The sequence below is a fragment of the Pleurodeles waltl genome, chromosome 9, assembly GCF_031143425.1.
Source record: "Pleurodeles waltl isolate 20211129_DDA chromosome 9, aPleWal1.hap1.20221129, whole genome shotgun sequence".
NCBI classification, from domain to species: Eukaryota; Metazoa; Chordata; class Amphibia; order Caudata; family Salamandridae; genus Pleurodeles; species Pleurodeles waltl.
In genome coordinates, this window is record NC_090448.1 from 16,713,299 (window position 1) to 16,734,362 (window position 21,064).

Consider the following 21,064-nt stretch of genomic DNA (forward strand, 5'->3'; position numbering starts at 1 on the left):
TTGGGCTCCTCAGCAAAAAAATCTCTTTATGATGCGCAGAAACGTTGGCAGCCCTCCACCCCTGTTTTTTTTTCTTTTATTTTTTTTGGGGGACTTAGTATTTGTTTCCTACTCTGCATTTATGAGGCACTACAAATAGTGGGGAGTGGAAATGGACTTCAAACATTATTTCTAGGTATCAACCAGTCTTTTAATTGTGAGAATGGGGCTCTACTTGTCACTCTCCACATCCCCTTCAGGTGCTGTGGGGAACAAAGTCTGGCATTTTGACAAAAATGGAGTACGCCATAGCTATAGGAGGCTTTTCTGTAGGGTTTTCCTTAAAGCAGATAACTCACTGCTTTTCTAAAGATGATGCGAGATTGTGTGGTAGGTGGTAACCTTGGAAGCACCTGCCAGAGATGATCTGCCTAACACAAACTCTTTGTTTCTCTCAAATTTGTGGCTCGGGCTTATAGGCGTTAGGGTGGTTTGCCAGTAATTCTGCATCCATCACTTTTAAGATTCATGGTGTTGGTGAATGAGATGCTACCCCAAGCCCAGTCCTGGTTTGTGGGATGTTTGTAGCTGGGAGCTGCAATCACTCAGTGTAAAGAAATGGCTCCCTGTTGCAGTTACCCCCCCACTTTTTGCCTGATACTGATGCCGACTTGACTGAGAAGTGTGCTGGGACCCTGCTAACCAGGCCCCAGCACCAGTGTTCCTTCACCTAAAATGTACCATTGTATCCACAATTGGCACACCCTGGCATTCAGATAAGTCCCTTGTAACTGGTACTTCTAGTACCAAGGGCCCTGATGCCAAGGAAGGTCTCTAAGGGCTGCAGCATGTATTATGCCACCCTGGAGACCTCTCACTCAGCACAGACACACTGCTTGCCAGCTTGTGTGTGCTAGTGAGGACAAAACGAGTAAGTCGACATGGCACTCCCCTCAGGGTGCCATGCCAGCCTCTCACTGCCTATGCAGTATAGGTAAGACACCCCTCTAGCAGGCCTTACAGCCCTAAGGCAGGGTGCACTATACCATAGGTGAGGGTACCAGTGCATGAGCATGGTACCCCTACAGTGTCTAAACAAAACCTTAGACATTGTAAGTGCAGGGTAGCCATAAGAGTATATGGTCTGGGAGTTTGTCAAACACGAACTCCACAGCACCATAATGGCTACACTGAAAACTGGGAAGTTTGGTATCAAACTTCTCAGCACAATAAATGCACACTGATGCCAGTGTACATTTTATTGTAAAATACACCCCAGAGGGCACCTTAGAGGTGCCCCCTGAAACTTAACCGACTATCTGTGTAGGCTGACTAGTTTTAGCAGCCTGCCACAAACCGAGACATGTTGCTGGCCCCATGGGGAGAGTGCCTTTGTCACTCTGAGGCCAGTAACAAAGCCTGCACTGGGTGGAGATGCTAACACCTCCCCCAGGCAGGAATTGTCACACCTGGCGGTGAGCCTCAAAGGCTCACCTCCTTTGTGCCAACCCAGCAGGACACTCCAGCTAGTGGAGTTGCCCGCCGCCTCCGGCCAGGCCCCACTTTTGGCGGCAAGGCCGGAGAAAATAATGAGAAAAACAAGGAGGAGTCACTGGCCAGTCAGGACAGCCCCTAAGGTGTCCTGAGCTGAAGTGACTCTAACTTTTAGAAATCCTCCATCTTGCAGATGGAGGATTCCCCCAATAGGGTTAGGATTGTGACCCCCTCCCCTTGGGAGGAGGCACAAAGAGGGTGTACCCACCCTCAGGGCTAGTAGCCATTGGCTACTAACCCCCCAGACCTAAACACGCCCTTAAATTTGGTATTTAAGGGCTACCCTGAACCCTAGAAAATTAGATTCCTGCAACTACAAGAAGAAGGACTGCCTAGCTGAAAACCCCTGCAGAGGAAGACCAGAAGACGACAACTGCCTTGGCTCCAGAAACTCACCGGCCTGTCTCCTGCCTTCCAAAGATCCTGCTCCAGCGACGCCTTCCAAAGGGACCAGCGACCTCGACATCCTCTGAGGACTGCCCCTGCTTCGAAAAGACAAGAAACTCCCGAGGACAGCGGACCTGCTCCAAGAAAAGCTGCAACTTTGTTTCCAGCAGCTTTAAAGAACCCTGCAAGCTCCCCGCAAGAAGCGTGAGACTTGCAACACTGCACCCGGCGACCTCGACTCGGCTGGTGGCGATCCAACACCTCTGGAGGGACCCCAGGACTACTCTGATACTGTGAGTACCAAAACCTGTCCCCCCTGAGCCCCCACAGCGCCGCCTGCAGAGGGAATCCCGAGGCTTCCCCTGACCGCGACTCTTTGAACCTAAAGTCCCGACGCCTGGGAGAGACCCTGCACCCGCAGCCCCCAGGACCTGAAGGACCGGACTTTCACTGGAGAAGTGACCCCCAGGAGTCCCTCTCCCTTGCCCAAGTGGAGGTTTCCCCGAGGAATCCCCCCCTTGCCTGCCTGCAGCGCTGAAGAGATCCCGAGATCTCCCATAGACTAACACTACAAACCCGACGCTTGTGTCTACACTGCACCCGGCCGCCCCCGCGCTGCTGAGGGTGAAATTTCTGTGTGGGCTTGTGTCCCCCCCGGTGCCCTACAAAACCCCCCTGGTCTGCCCTCCGAAGACGCGGGTACTTACCTGCAAGCAGACCGGAACCGGGGCACCCCCTTCTCTCCATTCTAGCCTATGTGTTTTGGGCACCACTTTGAACTCTGCACCTGACCGGCCCTGAGCTGCTGGTGTGGTGACTTTGGGGTTGCTCTGAACCCCCAACGGTGGGCTACCTTGGACCAAGAACTAAGCCCTGTAAGTGTCTTACTTACCTGGTTAACCTAACAAATACTTACCTCCCCTAGGAACTGTGAAAATTGCACTAAGTGTCCACTTTTAAAACAGCTATTTGTGAATAACTTGAAAAGTATACATGCAATTTTGATGATTTGAAGTTCCTAACGTACTTACCTGCAATACCTTTCGAATGAGATATTACATGTAGAATTTGAACCTGTGGTTCTTAAAATAAACTAAGAAAAGATATTTTTCTATAACAAAACCTATTGGCTGGATTTGTCTCTGAGTGTGTGTACCTCATTTATTGTCTATGTGTATGTACAACAAATGCTTAACACTACTCCTTGGATAAGCCTACTGCTCGACCACACTACCACAAAATAGAGCATTAGTATTATCTATTTCTACCACTATTTTACCTCTAAGGGGAACCCTTGGACTCTGTGCATGCTATTCCTTACTTTGAAATAGCACATACAGAGCCAACTTCCTACATTGGTGGATCAGCGGTGGGGTACAAGACTTTGCATTTGCTGGACTACTCAGCCAATACCTGATCACACGACAAATTCCAAAATTGTCATTAGAAATTGATTTTTGCAATTTGAAAAGTTTTCTAAATTCTTAAAAGACCTGCTAGGGCCTTGTGTTAGATCCTGTTTAGCATTTCTTTTAGAGTTTAAAAGTTTGTAAAAGTTTGAATTAGATTCTAGAACCAGTTGTAGATTCTTAAAAAGTATTCCAACTTTTAGAAGCAAAATGTCTAGCACAGATGTGACTGTGGTGGAACTCGACACCACACCTTACCTCCATCTTAAGATGAGGGAGCTAAGGTCACTCTGTAAAATAAAGAAAATAACAATGGGCCCCAAACCTACCAAAATACAGCTCCAGGAGCTTTTGGCAGAGTTTGAAAAGGCCAACCCCTCTGAGGGTGGCAACTCAGAGGAAGAGGATAGTGACTTGGAGGAAAATTCCCCCCTACCAGTTCTATCTAGGGAGGACAGGGTCCCTCAAACCCTGACTCCTAAAATAATAGTCAGAGATGCTGGTTCCCTCACAGGAGAGACCAACACCTCTGAAATCACTGAGGATAGCCCCAGTGAAGAGGACATCCAGTTAGCCAGGATGGCCAAAAGATTGGCTTTGGAAAGACAGATCCTAGCCATAGAGAGGGAAAGACAAGAGATGGGCCTAGGACCCATCAATGGTGGCAGCAACTTAAATAGGGTCAGAGATTCTCCTGACATCCTAAAAATCCCCAAAGGGATTGTAACAAAATATGAAGATGGTGATGACATCACCAAATGGTTCACAGCTTTTGAGAGGGCTTGTGTAACCAGAAAAGTAAACAGATCTCACTGGGGTGCTCTCCTTTGGGAAATGTTCACTGGAAAGTGTAGGGATAGACTCCTCACACTCTCTGGAAAAGATGCAGAATCTTATGACCTCATGAAGGGTACCCTGATTGAGGGCTTTGGATTCTCCACTGAGGAGTATAGAATTAGGTTCAGGGGGGCTCAAAAATCCTCGAGCCAGACCTGGGTTGATTTTGTAGACTACTCAGTAAAAACACTAGATGGTTGGTTAACTGGAAATGAAGTGTGTGACTATGTTGGGCTTTATAATTTGTTTATGAAAGAACACATTTTAAGTAACTGCTTCAATGAAAAGTTGCATCAGTATCTGGTAGACCTAGGTCCAATTTCTCCCCAAGAATTGGGAAAGAAGGCAGACCACTGGGTCAAGACTAGGGTAACCAAAACTTCCACTGGGGGTGACCAAAAGAAAGGGGTTACAAAAACTCCCCAGGAGAAAGTGGGTAACACTAGAAACCAAGAAAAAGAGTCCTCTGTAGGCCCCCAAAAACCAGAACAGGTGGGTGGGCCCCAGGACACAACCCAAAACAAAGGTGGGTACCAGGGTAAGAACTGGGATGCCACTAAGACATGGTGCCACAACTGTAAACAGTCTGGGCACCACACCAAGGACACTTCTTGTCCCAAAAACAAACCCCAGAACAAAATTCCTGGGGTAACCAGTGTAGCCATGGGAGATGACTCCTCAGATGAGGAGGTCTTCCTAGCCTTCAACTGGAAACAGGGCCCAACAGGTGAGTTGGAGATTCCAGAGGGAAGCAGACACTTCCACCACCTACTGGTGAATGGAATCCCAACCACTGCCCTGAGAGACACTTGTGCCAGTCACACTATTGTGCATGACAGGCTGGTGCTCTCAAACCAGTACATCCCAGGTGAGACTGCCAGGGTAAGAGTTAGCCTAGACAGGGTCACTAAGAGGCCTGTGGCTTTAGTGCCCATAGAAGTGGGTGGCACTCTTAGCTGGAGAAGGGTAGTAGTCAGTACAGACCTCCCCCTTGATTGTCTCCTTGGAAATGACTACCCAGAGGTTAGTCAGAGCTCAAGAGAGGAACTGGTCCAGTGCCAGTCCTCTCCCAAGGATTCTGGAAGTCCTGCCTCTGCAGTAAATGCAAGCAGGCCCCAGAAGAAGAAGAAAAGAAAACAGAGTAGGAAGGGGGGACAACCTTTAGCCAAGGTTACAGCAAGCCAAGGAGATTCTGCTCCAGTAGGGGAGAACTCCAAAAATGGCCCTGATAAAGTCCAACCTGACCCACAAGAAGTCCTGGCTAGTCAGGCAACTGTTAAACCTGAGTGGGTGGCTCCTCAGCTAACAGAAGAAAGAGTGGAAGAAGGGTGTTTACTACAAGATGTGGTAACCCCCCACTCTAATACAGCAGACAGGCACCCTGAACCCAAAGAAGCCTGTAACTTAGCCCCTTCCCTTGTAGGTGAAGAGCTAAAGGTGTGGTTCTGGGCACTGACAGCTGTCAGTGGCCTCTGCTGGGTGTTAGCCTTTATGGCTGCACTATCCTTGGCATGGTGGTCAGACCCCATGCCAAATAGCAAGTTAGGCCCCCTGACCCTGTTGGTCATGGTGGGGTTACTCCAGCTCTGGGTAACCTCTTTGGGTAAGCTAGGGATGACCCTGGCTAAGATAAGATTAGCAGAGGTGGATACCTCTAAACCCAAAATAAAAAGAATGGGTGGAGACATTGAAGAGGCAGACAAGAGGCAATTCAGACTAGGTCCTATCACTGTGGAAGTGGGTCAGTTCCCCAAAGGGAATGACCTGAACAGAAGGATGTAAGGCAGAGTAGGCCCTGCAACTAACCAGCCTATTTCTCCTACTCTTCCTCGCCTGACAGACTAGGAAGACTCTCCCAGCTTGGGCTGAGTCTCCTGGCCTGTGGGCTGGGGGGGGCTTGTGTAAAGAAATGGCTCCCTGTTGCAGTTACCCCCCCACTTTTTGCCTGATACTGATGCCGACTTGACTGAGAAGTGTGCTGGGACCCTGCTAACCAGGCCCCAGCACCAGTGTTCCTTCACCTAAAATGTACCATTGTATCCACAATTGGCACACCCTGGCATTCAGATAAGTCCCTTGTAACTGGTACTTCTAGTACCAAGGGCCCTGATGCCAAGGAAGGTCTCTAAGGGCTGCAGCATGTATTATGCCACCCTGGAGACCTCTCACTCAGCACAGACACACTGCTTGCCAGCTTGTGTGTGCTAGTGAGGACAAAACGAGTAAGTCGACATGGCACTCCCCTCAGGGTGCCATGCCAGCCTCTCACTGCCTATGCAGTATAGGTAAGACACCCCTCTAGCAGGCCTTACAGCCCTAAGGCAGGGTGCACTATACCATAGGTGAGGGTACCAGTGCATGAGCATGGTACCCCTACAGTGTCTAAACAAAACCTTAGACATTGTAAGTGCAGGGTAGCCATAAGAGTATATGGTCTGGGAGTTTGTCAAACACGTACTCCACAGCACCATAATGGCTACACTGAAAACTGGGAAGTTTGGTATCAAACTTCTCAGCACAATAAATGCACACTGATGCCAGTGTACATTTTATTGTAAAATACACCCCAGAGGGCACCTTAGAGGTGCCCCCTGAAACTTAACCGACTATCTGTGTAGGCTGACTAGTTTTAGCAGCCTGCCACAAACCGAGACATGTTGCTGGCCCCATGGGGAGAGTGCCTTTGTCACTCTGAGGCCAGTAACAAAGCCTGCACTGGGTGGAGATGCTAACACCTCCCCCAGGCAGGAATTGTCACACCTGGCGGTGAGCCTCAAAGGCTCACCTCCTTTGTGCCAACCCAGCAGGACACTCCAGCTAGTGGAGTTGCCCGCCCCCTCCGGCCAGGCCCCACTTTTGGCGGCAAGGCCGGAGAAAATAATGAGAAAAACAAGGAGGAGTCACTGGCCAGTCAGGACAGCCCCTAAGGTGTCCTGAGCTGAAGTGACTCTAACTTTTAGAAATCCTCCATCTTGCAGATGGAGGATTCCCCCAATAGGGTTAGGATTGTGACCCCCTCCCCTTGGGAGGAGGCACAAAGAGGGTGTACCCACCCTCAGGGCTAGTAGCCATTGGCTACTAACCCCCCAGACCTAAACACGCCCTTAAATTTGGTATTTAAGGGCTACCCTGAACCCTAGAAAATTAGATTCCTGCAACTACAAGAAGAAGGACTGCCTAGCTGAAAACCCCTGCAGAGGAAGACCAGAAGACGATGTAGGAAGTTGGCTCTGTATGTGCTATTTCAAAGTAAGGAATAGCATGCACAGAGTCCAAGGGTTCCCCTTAGAGGTAAAATAGTGGTAAAAATAGATAATACTAATGCTCTAGTTTGTGGTAGTGTGGTCGAGCAGTAGGCTTATCCAAGGAGTAGTGTTAAGCATTTGTTGTACATACACATAGACAATAAATGAGGTACACACACTCAGAGACAAATCCAGCCAATAGGTTTTGTTATAGAAAAATATCTTTTCTTAGTTTATTTTAAGAACCACAGGTTCAAATTCTACATGTAATATCTCATTTGAAAGGTATTGCAGGTAAGTACTTTAGGAACTTTAAATCATAAAAATTGCATGTATACTTTTCAAGTTATTGACAAATAGCTGTTTTAAAAGTGGACACAGTGCAATTTTCACAGTTCCTGGGGGAGGTAAGTTTTTGTTAGTTTTACCCGGTAAGTAAGACACTTACAGGGTTCAGTTCTTGGTCCAAGGTAGCCCACCGTTGGGGGTTCAGAGCAACCCCAAAGTCACCACACCAGCAGCTCAGGGCCGGTCAGGTGCAGAGTTCAAAGTGGTGCCCAAAACACATAGGCTAGAATGGAGAGAAGGGGGTGCCCCGGTTCCGGTCTGCTTGCAGGTAAGTACCCGCGTCTTTGGAGGGCAGACCAGGGGGGTTTTGTAGGGCACCGGGGGGGACACAAGTCCACACAGAAATTTCACCCTCAGCGGCGCGGGGGCGGCCGGGTGCAGTGTAGAAACCAGCATCGGGTTCGCAATGTTAGTCTATGAGAGATCTCGGGATCTCTTCAGCGCTGCAGGCAGGCAAGGGGGGGGTTCCTCGGGGAAACCTCCACTTGGGCAAGGGAGAGGGACTCCTGGGGGTCACTTCTCCAGTGAAAGTCCGGTCCTTCAGGTCCTGGGGGCTGCGGGTGCAGGGTCTCTCCCAGGTGTCGGGACTTTAGGTTCAAAGAGTCGCGGTCAGGGGAAGCCTCGGGATTCCCTCTGCAGGCGGCGCTGTGGGGGCTCAGGGGGGACAGGTTTTGGTACTCACAGTATCAGAGTAGTCCTGGGGTCCCTCCTGAGGTGTTGGATCGCCACCAGCCGAGTCGGGGTCGCCGGGTGCAGTGTTGCAAGTCTCACGCTTCTTGCGGGGAGCTTGCAGGGATCTTTAAAGCTGCTGGAAACAAAGTTGCAGCTTTTCTTGGAGCAGGTCCGCTGTCCTCGGGAGTTTCTTGTCTTTTCGAAGCAGGGGCAGTCCTCAGAGGATGTCGAGGTCGCTGGTCCCTTTGGAAGGCGTCGCTGGAGCAGGATCTTTGGAAGGCAGGAGACAGGCCGGTGAGTTTCTGGAGCCAAGGCAGTTGTCGTCTTCTGGTCTTCCTCTGCAGGGGTTTTCAGCTAGGCAGTCCTTCTTCTTGTAGTTGCAGGAATCTGATTTTCTAGGGTTCAGGGTAGCCCTTAAATACTAAATTTAAGGGCGTGTTTAGGTCTGGGGGGTTAGTAGCCAATGGCTACTAGCCCTGAGGGTGGGTACACCCTCTTTGTGCCTCCTCCCAAGGGGAGGGGGTCACAATCCTAACCCTATTGGGGGAATCCTCCATCTGCAAGATGGAGGATTTCTAAAAGTCAGAGTCACCTCAGCTCAGGACACCTTAGGGGCTGTCCTGACTGGCCAGTGACTCCTCCTTGTTGCTTTCTTTGTTCCCTCCAGCCTTGCCGCCAAAAGTGGGGGCCGTGGCCGGAGGGGGCGGGCAACTCCACTAAGCTGGAGTGCCCTGCTGGGCTGTGACAAAGGGGTGAGCCTTTGAGGCTCACCGCCAGGTGTTACAGCTCCTGCCTGGGGGAGGTGTTAGCATCTCCACCCAGTGCAGGCTTTGTTACTGGCCTCAGAGTGACAAAGGCACTCTCCCCATGGGGCCAGCAACATGTCTCTGGTGTGGCAGGCTGCTGGAACTAGTCAGCCTACACAGACAGTCGGTTAAGTTTCAGGGGGCACCTCTAAGGTGCCCTCTGTGGTGTATTTTACAATAAAATGTACACTGGCATCAGTGTGCATTTATTGTGCTGAGAAGTTTGATACCAAACTTCCCAGTTTTCAGTGTAGCCATTATGGTGCTGTGGAGTTCGTGTTTGACAGACTCCCAGACCATATACTCTTATGGCTACCCTGCACTTACAATGTCTAAGGTTTTGTTTAGACACTGTAGGGGTACCATGCTCATGCACTGGTACCCTCACCTATGGTATAGTGCACCCTGCCTTAGGGCTGTAAGGCCTGCTAGAGGGGTGGCTTACCTATACTGCATAGGCAGTGAGAGGCTGGCATGGCACCCTGAGGGGAGTGCCATGTCGACTTACTTGTTTTGTCCTCACTTGCACACACAAGCTGGCAAGCAGTGTGTCTGTGCTGAGTGAGAGGTCTCCAGGGTGGCATAAGACATGCTGCAGCCCTTAGAGACCTTCCTTGGCATCAGGGCCCTTGGTACTAGAAGTACCAGTTACAAGGGACTTATCTGAATGCCAGGGTGTGCCAATTGTGGATACAATGGTACATTTTAGGTGAAGGAACACTGGTGCTGGGGCCTGGTTAGCAGGGTCCCAGCACTCTTCTCAGTCAAGTCAGCATCAGTATCAGGCAAAAAGTGGGGGGTAACTGCAACAGGGAGCCATTTCTTTACACAAGCCCCCCCCAGCCCACAGGCCAGGAGACTCAGCCCAAGCTGGGAGAGTCTTCCTAGTCTGTCAGGCGAGGAAGAGTAGGAGAAATAGGCTGGTTAGTTGCAGGGCCTACTCTGCCTTACATCCTTCTGTTCAGGTCATTCCCTTTGGGGAACTGACCTACTTCCACAGTGATAGGACCTAGTCTGAATTGCCTCTTGTCTGCCTCTTCAATGTCTCCACCCATTCTTTCTGTTTTGGTCTTAGAGGTATCCACCTCTGCTAACCTTATCTTGGCCAGGGTTACCCCTAGCTTACCCATAGAGGTTACCCAGAGCTTGAGTAACCCCACCATGACCAATAGGGTCAGGGGGCCTAACTTGCTATTTGGCATGGGGTCAGACCACCATGCTAAGGATAGTGCAGCCATAAAGGCTAACACCCAGCAGAGGCCACTGACAGCTGTCAGTGCCCAGAACCACACCTTTAGCTCTTCACCTAAAAGGGAAGGGGCTAAGTTACAGGCCTCTTTGGGTTCAGGTTGCCTGTCTGCTGTATTAGAGTGGGGGGTTACCACATCTTGTAGTAAACACCCTTCTTCCACTCTTTCTTCTGTTAGCTGAGGAGCCACCCACTCAGGTTTAACAGTTGCCTGACTAGCCAGGACTTCTTGTGGGTCAGGTTGGACTTTATCAGGGCCATTTTTGGAGTTCTCCCCTACTGGAGCAGAATCTCCTTGGCTTGCTGTAACCTTGGCTAAAGGTTGTCCACCCTTCCTACTCTGTTTTCTTTTCTTCTTCTTCTGGGGCCTGCTTGCATTTACTGCAGAGGCAGGACTTCCAGAATCCTTGGGAGAGGACTGGCACTGGACCAGTTCCTCTCTTGGGCTCTGACTAACCTCTGGGTAGTCATTTCCAAGGAGACAATCAAGGGGGAGGTCTGTACTGACTACTACCCTTCTCCAGCTAAGAGTGCCACCCACTTCTATGGGTACTAAAGCCACAGGCCTCTTAGTGACCCTGTCTAGGCTAACTCTTACCCTGGCAGTCTCACCTGGGATGTACTGGTTTGAGAGCACCAGCCTGTCATGCACAATAGTGTGACTGGCACAAGTGTCTCTCAGGGCAGTGGTTGGGATTCCATTCACCAGTAGGTGGTGGAAGTGTCTACTTCCCTCTGGAATCTCCAACTCACCTGTTGGGCCCTGTTTCCAGTTGAAGGCTATGAAGACCTCCTCATCTGAGGAGTCATCTCCCATGGCTACACTGGTTACCCCTGGAATTTTGTTCTGGGGTTTGTTTTTGGGACAAGAGTTGTCCTTGGTGTGGTGCCCAGACTGTTTACAGTTGTGGCACCATGCCTTATTGGCATCCCAGTTCTTACCCTGGTACCCACCTTTGTTTTGGGTTGTGTCTTGGGGCCCACCCACCTGTTCTGGTTTTTGGGGGCCTACAGAGGACTCTTTTTCTTTGTTTCTAGTGTCACCCACTTTCTCCTGGGGAGTTTTTGTAACCCCTTTCTTTTGGTCACCCCCAGTGGAAGTTTTGGTTACCCTAGTCTTGACCCAGTGGTCTGCCTTCTTTCCCAATTCTTGGGGAGAAATTGGACCTAGGTCTACCAGATACTGATGCAACTTTTCATTGAAGCAGTTACTTAAAATGTGTTCTTTCATAAACAAATTATAAAGCCCAACATAGTCACACACTTCATTTCCAGTTAACCAACCATCTAGTGTTTTTACTGAGTAGTCTACAAAATCAACCCAGGTCTGGCTCGAGGATTTTTGAGCCCCCCTGAATCTAATTCTATACTCCTCAGTGGAGAATCCAAAGCCCTCAATCAGGGTACCCTTCATGAGGTCATAAGATTCTGCATCTTTTCCAGAGAGTGTGAGGAGTCTATCCCTACACTTTCCAGTGAACATTTCCCAAAGGAGAGCACCCCAGTGAGATCTGTTTACTTTTCTGGTTACACAAGCCCTCTCAAAAGCTGTGAACCATTTGGTGATGTCATCACCATCTTCATATTTTGTTACAATCCCTTTGGGGATTTTTAGGATGTCAGGAGAATCTCTGACCCTATTTAAGTTGCTGCCACCATCGATGGGACCTAGGCCCATCTCTTTTCTTTCCCTTTCTATGGCTAGGAGCTGCTTTTCCAAAGCCAATCTTTTGACCATCCTGGCTAACAGGGGGTCATCTTCACTGGAGTTATCCTCAGTGATTTCAGAGGTGTTGGTCTCTCCTGTGAGGGAACCAGCATCTCTGACTATTATTTTTGGAGTCAGGGTTTGAGGGACCCTGTTCTCCCTAGATAGGACTGGTAGGGGGGAATTTTCCTCCAAGTCACTATCCTCTTCCTCTGAGTTGCCACCCTCAGAGGGGTTGGCCTTTTCAAACTCTGCCAAAAGCTCCTGGAGCTGTATTTTGGTAGGTTTGGGGCCCATTGTTATTTTCTTTATTTTACAGAGTGACCTTAGCTCCCTCATCTTAAGATGGAGGTAAGGTGTGGTGTCGAGTTCCACCACAGTCACATCTGTGCTAGACATTTTGCTTCTAAAAGTTGGAATACTTTTTAAAAATCTACAACTGGTTCTAGAATCTAATTCAAACTTTTACAAACTTTTAAACTCTAAAAAGAAATGCTAAACAGGATCTAACACAAGGCCCTAGCAGGTCTTTTAAGAATTTAGAAAACTTTTCAAATTGCAAAAATCAATTTCTAATGACAATTTTGGAATTTGTCGTGTGATCAGGTATTGGCTGAGTAGTCCAGCAAATGCAAAGTCTTGTACCCCACCGCTGATCCACCAATGTAGGAAGTTGGCTCTGTATGTGCTATTTCAAAGTAAGGAATAGCATGCACAGAGTCCAAGGGTTCCCCTTAGAGGTAAAATAGTGGTAAAAATAGATAATACTAATGCTCTAGTTTGTGGTAGTGTGGTCGAGCAGTAGGCTTATCCAAGGAGTAGTGTTAAGCATTTGTTGTACATACACATAGACAATAAATGAGGTACACACACTCAGAGACAAATCCAGCCAATAGGTTTTGTTATAGAAAAATATCTTTTCTTAGTTTATTTTAAGAACCACAGGTTCAAATTCTACATGTAATATCTCATTTGAAAGGTATTGCAGGTAAGTACTTTAGGAACTTTAAATCATAAAAATTGCATGTATACTTTTCAAGTTATTGACAAATAGCTGTTTTAAAAGTGGACACAGTGCAATTTTCACAGTTCCTGGGGGAGGTAAGTTTTTGTTAGTTTTACCCGGTAAGTAAGACACTTACAGGGTTCAGTTCTTGGTCCAAGGTAGCCCACCGTTGGGGGTTCAGAGCAACCCCAAAGTCACCACACCAGCAGCTCAGGGCCGGTCAGGTGCAGAGTTCAAAGTGGTGCCCAAAACACATAGGCTAGAATGGAGAGAAGGGGGTGCCCCGGTTCCGGTCTGCTTGCAGGTAAGTACCCGCGTCTTTGGAGGGCAGACCAGGGGGGTTTTGTAGGGCACCGGGGGGGACACAAGTCCACACAGAAATTTCACCCTCAGCGGCGCGGGGGCGGCCGGGTGCAGTGTAGAAACCAGCATCGGGTTCGCAATGTTAGTCTATGAGAGATCTCGGGATCTCTTCAGCGCTGCAGGCAGGCAAGGGGGGGGTTCCTCGGGGAAACCTCCACTTGGGCAAGGGAGAGGGACTCCTGGGGGTCACTTCTCCAGTGAAAGTCCGGTCCTTCAGGTCCTGGGGGCTGCGGGTGCAGGGTCTCTCCCAGGTGTCGGGACTTTAGGTTCAAAGAGTCGCGGTCAGGGGAAGCCTCGGGATTCCCTCTGCAGGCGGCGCTGTGGGGGCTCAGGGGGGACAGGTTTTGGTACTCACAGTATCAGAGTAGTCCTGGGGTCCCTCCTGAGGTGTTGGATCGCCACCAGCCGAGTCGGGGTCGCCGGGTGCAGTGTTGCAAGTCTCACGCTTCTTGCGGGGAGCTTGCAGGGATCTTTAAAGCTGCTGGAAACAAAGTTGCAGCTTTTCTTGGAGCAGGTCCGCTGTCCTCGGGAGTTTCTTGTCTTTTCGAAGCAGGGGCAGTCCTCAGAGGATGTCGAGGTCGCTGGTCCCTTTGGAAGGCGTCGCTGGAGCAGGATCTTTGGAAGGCAGGAGACAGGCCGGTGAGTTTCTGGAGCCAAGGCAGTTGTCGTCTTCTGGTCTTCCTCTGCAGGGGTTTTCAGCTAGGCAGTCCTTCTTCTTGTAGTTGCAGGAATCTGATTTTCTAGGGTTCAGGGTAGCCCTTAAATACTAAATTTAAGGGCGTGTTTAGGTCTGGGGGGTTAGTAGCCAATGGCTACTAGCCCTGAGGGTGGGTACACCCTCTTTGTGCCTCCTCCCAAGGGGAGGGGGTCACAATCCTAACCCTATTGGGGGAATCCTCCATCTGCAAGATGGAGGATTTCTAAAAGTCAGAGTCACCTCAGCTCAGGACACCTTAGGGGCTGTCCTGACTGGCCAGTGACTCCTCCTTGTTGCTTTCTTTGTTCCCTCCAGCCTTGCCGCCAAAAGTGGGGGCCGTGGCCGGAGGGGGCGGGCAACTCCACTAAGCTGGAGTGCCCTGCTGGGCTGTGACAAAGGGGTGAGCCTTTGAGGCTCACCGCCAGGTGTTACAGCTCCTGCCTGGGGGAGGTGTTAGCATCTCCACCCAGTGCAGGCTTTGTTACTGGCCTCAGAGTGACAAAGGCACTCTCCCCATGGGGCCAGCAACATGTCTCTGGTGTGGCAGGCTGCTGGAACTAGTCAGCCTACACAGACAGTCGGTTAAGTTTCAGGGGGCACCTCTAAGGTGCCCTCTGTGGTGTATTTTACAATAAAATGTACACTGGCATCAGTGTGCATTTATTGTGCTGAGAAGTTTGATACCAAACTTCCCAGTTTTCAGTGTAGCCATTATGGTGCTGTGGAGTTCGTGTTTGACAGACTCCCAGACCATATACTCTTATGGCTACCCTGCACTTACAATGTCTAAGGTTTTGTTTAGACACTGTAGGGGTACCATGCTCATGCACTGGTACCCTCACCTATGGTATAGTGCACCCTGCCTTAGGGCTGTAAGGCCTGCTAGAGGGGTGGCTTACCTATACTGCATAGGCAGTGAGAGGCTGGCATGGCACCCTGAGGGGAGTGCCATGTCGACTTACTTGTTTTGTCCTCACTTGCACACACAAGCTGGCAAGCAGTGTGTCTGTGCTGAGTGAGAGGTCTCCAGGGTGGCATAAGACATGCTGCAGCCCTTAGAGACCTTCCTTGGCATCAGGGCCCTTGGTACTAGAAGTACCAGTTACAAGGGACTTATCTGAATGCCAGGGTGTGCCAATTGTGGATACAATGGTACATTTTAGGTGAAGGAACACTGGTGCTGGGGCCTGGTTAGCAGGGTCCCAGCACTCTTCTCAGTCAAGTCAGCATCAGTATCAGGCAAAAAGTGGGGGGTAACTGCAACAGGGAGCCATTTCTTTACAGACGACAACTGCCTTGGCTCCAGAAACTCACCGGCCTGTCTCCTGCCTTCCAAAGATCCTGCTCCAGCGACGCCTTCCAAAGGGACCAGCGACCTCGACATCCTCTGAGGACTGCCCCTGCTTCGAAAAGACAAGAAACTCCCGAGGACAGCGGACCTGCTCCAAGAAAAGCTGCAACTTTGTTTCCAGCAGCTTTAAAGAACCCTGCAAGCTCCCCGCAAGAAGCGTGAGACTTGCAACACTGCACCCGGCGACCCCGACTCGGCTGGTGGCGATCCAACACCTCAGGAGGGACCCCAGGACTACTCTGATACTGTGAGTACCAAAACCTGTCCCCCCTGAGCCCCCACAGCGCCGCCTGCAGAGGGAATCCCGAGGCTTCCCCTGACCGCGACTCTTTGAACCTAAAGTCCCGATGCCTGGGAGAGACCCTGCACCCGCAGCCCCCAGGACCTGAAGGACCGGACTTTCACTGGAGAAGTGACCCCCAGGAGTCCCTCTCCCTTGCCCAAGTGGAGGTTTCCCCGAGGAATCCCCCCCTTGCCTGCCTGCAGCGCTGAAGAGATCCCGAGATCTCCCATAGACTAACACTACAAACCCGACGCTTGTGTCTACACTGCACCCGGCCGCCCCCGCGCTGCTGAGGGTGAAATTTCTGTGTGGGCTTGTGTCCCCCCCGGTGCCCTACAAAACCCCCCTGGTCTGCCCTCCGAAGACGCGGGTACTTACCTGCAAGCAGACCGGAACCGGGGCACCCCCTTCTCTCCATTCTAGCCTATGTGTTTTGGGCACCACTTTGAACTCTGCACCTGACCGGCCCTGAGCTGCTGGTGTGGTGACTTTGGGGTTGCTCTGAACCCCCAACGGTGGGCTACCTTGGACCAAGAACTAAGCCCTGTAAGTGTCTTACTTACCTGGTTAACCTAACAAATACTTACCTCCCCTAGGAACTGTGAAAATTGCACTAAGTGTCCACTTTTAAAACAGCTATTTGTGAATAACTTGAAAAGTATACATGCAATTTTGATGATTTGAAGTTCCTAAAGTACTTACCTGCAATACCTTTCGAATGAGATATTACATAGAGCATTAGTATTATCTATTTCTACCACTATTTTACCTCTAAGGGGAACCCTTGGACTCTGTGCATGCTATTCCTTACTTTGAAATAGCACATACAGAGCCAACTTCCTACACTCAGGTTCATGGTAAGTAACTTGTTTCTTTTTGTGCACATTGTAGGACGTTGGCTCTGTAGGTGCTATTTCAAAGTAAGGAATAGCATGCACAGAGTCCAAGGGTTCCCCTTAGAGGTAAAATAGTGGTAAAAAGAGATAATACTAATGCTCTATTTTGTGGTAGTGTGGTCGAGCAGTAGGCTTATCCAAGGAGTAGTGTTAAGCATTTGTTGTACATACACATAGACAATAAATGAGGTACACACACTCAGAGACAAATCCAGCCAATAGGTTTTTATATAGAAAAATATCTTTTCTTAGTTTATTTTAAGAACCACAGGTTCAAATTCTACATGTAATAGCTCATTCGAAAGGTATTGCAGGTAAGTACTTTAGGAACTTCAAATCATCAAAATTGCATGTATACTTTTCAAGTTATTCACAAATAGCTGTTTTAAAAGTGGACACTTAGTGCAATTTTCACAGTTCCTAGGGGAGGTAAGTATTTGTTAGTTTTACCAGGTAAGTAAGACACTTACAGGGTTCAGTTCTTGGTCCAAGGTAGCCCACCGTTGGGGGTTCAGAGCAACCCCAAAGTCACCACACCAGCAGCTCAGGGCCGGTTAGGTGCAGAGTTCAAAGTGGTGCCCAAAACACATAGGCTAGAATGGAGAGAAGGGGGTGCCCCGGTTCCGGTCTGCTTGCAGGTAAGTACCCGCGTCTTCGGAGGGCAGACCAGGGGGGTTTTGTAGGGCACCGGGGGGGACACAAGTCCACACAGAAATTTCACCCTCAGCGGCGCGGGGGCGGCCGGGTGCAGTGTAGAAACAAGCGTCGGGTTCGCAATGTTAGTCTATGAGAGATCTCGGGATCTCTTCAGCGCTGCAGGCAGGCAAGGGGGGGGTTCCTCGGGGAAACCTCCACTTGGGCAAGGGAGAGGGACTCCTGGGGGTCACTTCTCCAGTGAAAGTCCGGTCCTTCAGGTCCTGGGGGCTGCGGGTGCAGGGTCTCTCCCAGGCGTCGGGACTTTAGGTTCAAAGAGTCGCGGTCAGGGGAAGCCTCGGGATTCCCTCTGCAGGCGGCGCTGTGGGGGCTCAGGGGGGACAGGTTTTGGTACTCACAGTATCAGAGTAGTCCTGGGGTCCCTCCTGAGGTGTTGGATCGCCACCAGCCGAGTCGGGGTCGCCGGGTGCAGTGTTGCAAGTCTCACGCTTCTTGCGGGGAGCTTGCAGGGTTCTTTAAAGCTGCTGGAAACAAAGTTGCAGCTTTTCTTGGAGCAGGTCCGCTGTCCTCGGGAGTTTCTTGTCTTTTCGAAGCAGGGGCAGTCCTCAGAGGATGTCGAGGTCGCTGGTCCCTTTGGAAGGCGTCGCTGGAGCAGGATCTTTGGAAGGCAGGAGACAGGCCGGTGAGTTTCTGGAGCCAAGGCAGTTGTCGTCTTCTGGTCTTCCTCTGCAGGGGTTTTCAGCTAGGCAGTCCTTCTTCTTGTAGTTGCAGGAATCTAATTTTCTAGGGTTCAGGGTAGCCCTTAAATACTAAATTTAAGGGCGTGTTTAGGTCTGGGGGGTTAGTAGCCAATGGCTACTAGCCCTGAGGGTGGGTACACCCTCTTTGTGCCTCCTCCCAAGGGGAGGGGGTCACAATCCTAACCCTATTGGGGGAATCCTCCATCTGCAAGATGGAGGATTTCTAAAAGTTAGAGTCACCTCAGCTCAGGACACCTTAGGGGCTGTCCTGACTGGCCAGTGACTCCTCCTTGTTTTTCTCATTATTTTCTCCGGCCTTGCCGCCAAAAGTGGGGCCTGGCCGGAGGGGGCGGGCAACTCCACTAGCTGGAGTGTCCTGCTGGGTTGGCACAAAGGAGGTGAGCCTTTGAGGCTCACCGCCAGGTGTGACAATTCCTGCCTGGGAGAGGTGTTAGCATCTCCACCCAGTGCAGGCTTTGTTACTGGCCTCAGAGTGACAAAGGCACTCTCCCCATGGGGCCAGCAACATGTCTCGGTTTGTGGCAGGCTGCTAAAACTAGTCAGCCTACACAGATAGTCGGTTAAGTTTCAGGGGGCACCTCTAAGGTGCCCTCTGTGGTGTATTTTACAATAAAATGTACACTGGCATCAGTGTGCATTTATTGTGCTGAGAAGTTTGATACCAAACTTCCCAGTTTTCAGTGTAGCCATTATGGTGCTGTGGAGTTCGTGTTTGACAGACTCCCAGACCATATACTCTTATGGCTACCCTGCACTTACAATGTCTAAGGTTTTGTTTAGACACTGTAGGGGTACCATGCTCATGCACTGGTACCCTCACCTATGGTATAGTGCACCCTGCCTTAGGGCTGTAAGGCCTGCTAGAGGGGTGCCTTACCTATACTGCATAGGCAGTGAGAGGCTGGCATGGCACCCTGAGGGGAGTGCCATGTCGACTTACTCGTTTTGTCCTCACTAGCACACACAAGCTGGTAAGCAGTGTGTCTGTGCTGAGTGAGAGGTCTCCAAGGTGGCATAAGACATGCTGCAGCCCTTAGAGACCTTCCTTGGCATCAGGGCCCTTGGTACTAGAAGTACCAGTTACAAGGGACTTATCTGGATGCCAGGGTGTGCCAATTGTGGATACAAAAGTACAGGTTAGGGAAAGAACACTGGTGCTGGGGCCTGGTTAGCAGGCCTCAGCACACTTTCAATTGTAAACATAGCATCAGCAAAGGCAAAAAGTCAGGGGGCAACCATGCCAAGGAGGCATTTCCTTACACACATGTTCCCCCTCTTCTGCGCGAGTGACACAAGTTTCAACCAGTTGGTTCCATTCACTCATCCAGATTTCCTCTTGGGTTATTTTGTTATTTTGTTTTTTTACTGTAGTTTGGTGTTTACTATAGTCTGTTCTGGCACTGTTTAATCACAGATACTGTGTTCATACCAAGCTCTTCAGTTATATCTTTTTTCTTGTCAGTTGCAGCTGGGAAGAGTGACTAGAGTACAGAAGCATCGCAAGATACTTCGAGCAGCCCGGGACCTGGCATTGGATTCCCTCATCATAGAATATAAAGGAAAAGTTATGCTAAGGCAGCAGTTTGAAGTTAATGGGCACTTTTTCAAAAAGTAAGCCAGGGTTCTTTGCTGTGAATGACAGTGACACTTAACATCAAGCAAGCTATCACAAGTTTTCATTCAGTCGTGAAGTACGAAGGCATATTATATGTTTAATCTCTCTAATTCGACATGGCGAAGGCAGGAATACGTATGCTGTAGCCACAGCAGCCAAGCATATCTTGGCCCCATGCTCATTGCAATCCAGTTTAACATGCTGGCACATGTGCAGAATAAAAATGCCTTTAAAAGGTGTTTATCTGGTCCCATTTGCTGTTCTACGTCATCTGACAAATTGCTGTTTTCAACATGGGGATTTGTTTACAAATTCCTTTCACCTTGCAGTCAGAGAAAGAAAAGTAAATTATGTGACAATCTTGCTGGGGGACAGGTGTGTGAAAGGAGAGGCTGTAGGATGTCATTTTTTGTAACACAACTAAATGTAAATATCTGTTCATAAACTGTGCAAATTTAGCAATTAGGAAAGCAAAAAGTTACTTTTTTGCATTTCTGAAGTTTGAAGCAAAGACTTTAGTAGAATCAATTCAAGACACATCACTTGGTATTGGACAAATGATAGTCACTGAAACTCAGTTTCCAGAAAATAACATTTGCATGCAACATGGTTTTATCAGTACAAATTTAGTTGCCATTTCAGTAGAAAATGTGCGGCCTGTAAATTATAGTACATTACCACCCGTGCTTTAGTTGCATTAGAAAATCACCCACTTCATGTCCATTAATGTTATGTAGGTCGTGAAAGTTTGTTCTGAAAATTGGGTCGTGGTTTTAAAAGCTTTAGGAACCACTGCTCCAGGCTATTTATATTTTCTCTCTCCTGAGAGAGTTTAACTAGCCTTTGACTATACAGCAAGCACATGTTTCAAGTGCTCATTAAGACTCAAGTTTATTACATTGCAAAATATTCTGAACAAAACTTTGAATTGTAACATTGTCAGTAACTCCATCTGGTGTTTGGTGATCAGCAAGTGTCTGTATTTTAAAGTCTAGTTTTCTGCCTTGTGGGTAGCCTTCCTTGATTTTAATAACTTGAAGCTACTCCTGAGTTTTTCGTAAGACGGGTTAGTAGATCTAGAGAAATTAAACTTGCACATTTAATGTTCGTGGCATGAGTAGCTGCAGATGCACATGCTTTGCATAATCCTGCCATCTAGTGTTGAGCTTGGAAGTCTTCAACCTGTTTTACTTCAAAGAAGTCTTGCGAGCCACGAGGTATAGTGACTCCTCCTATCACTGGTG

General features: G+C 49.3%; 1 protein-coding gene across 9 annotated transcripts in view; it reads left to right on the forward strand.

Moving 5' to 3' along the window:
• Positions 1-21,064, forward strand: part of SETD5 (SET domain containing 5) — a 313,379-nt gene that overhangs the window by 133,818 nt on the left and 158,497 nt on the right. For 6 of the 9 annotated variants that reach the window (XM_069206129.1, XM_069206126.1, XM_069206130.1 and 3 more), the window contains one exon: positions 19,668-19,816. In XM_069206129.1, the coding sequence (XP_069062230.1) occupies positions 19,668-19,816 (149 nt within the window). The remainder of the gene's footprint in view (positions 1-19,667; positions 19,817-21,064) is intronic. The other 3 variants (XM_069206133.1, XM_069206132.1, XM_069206128.1) reach the window with 1 other exon arrangement.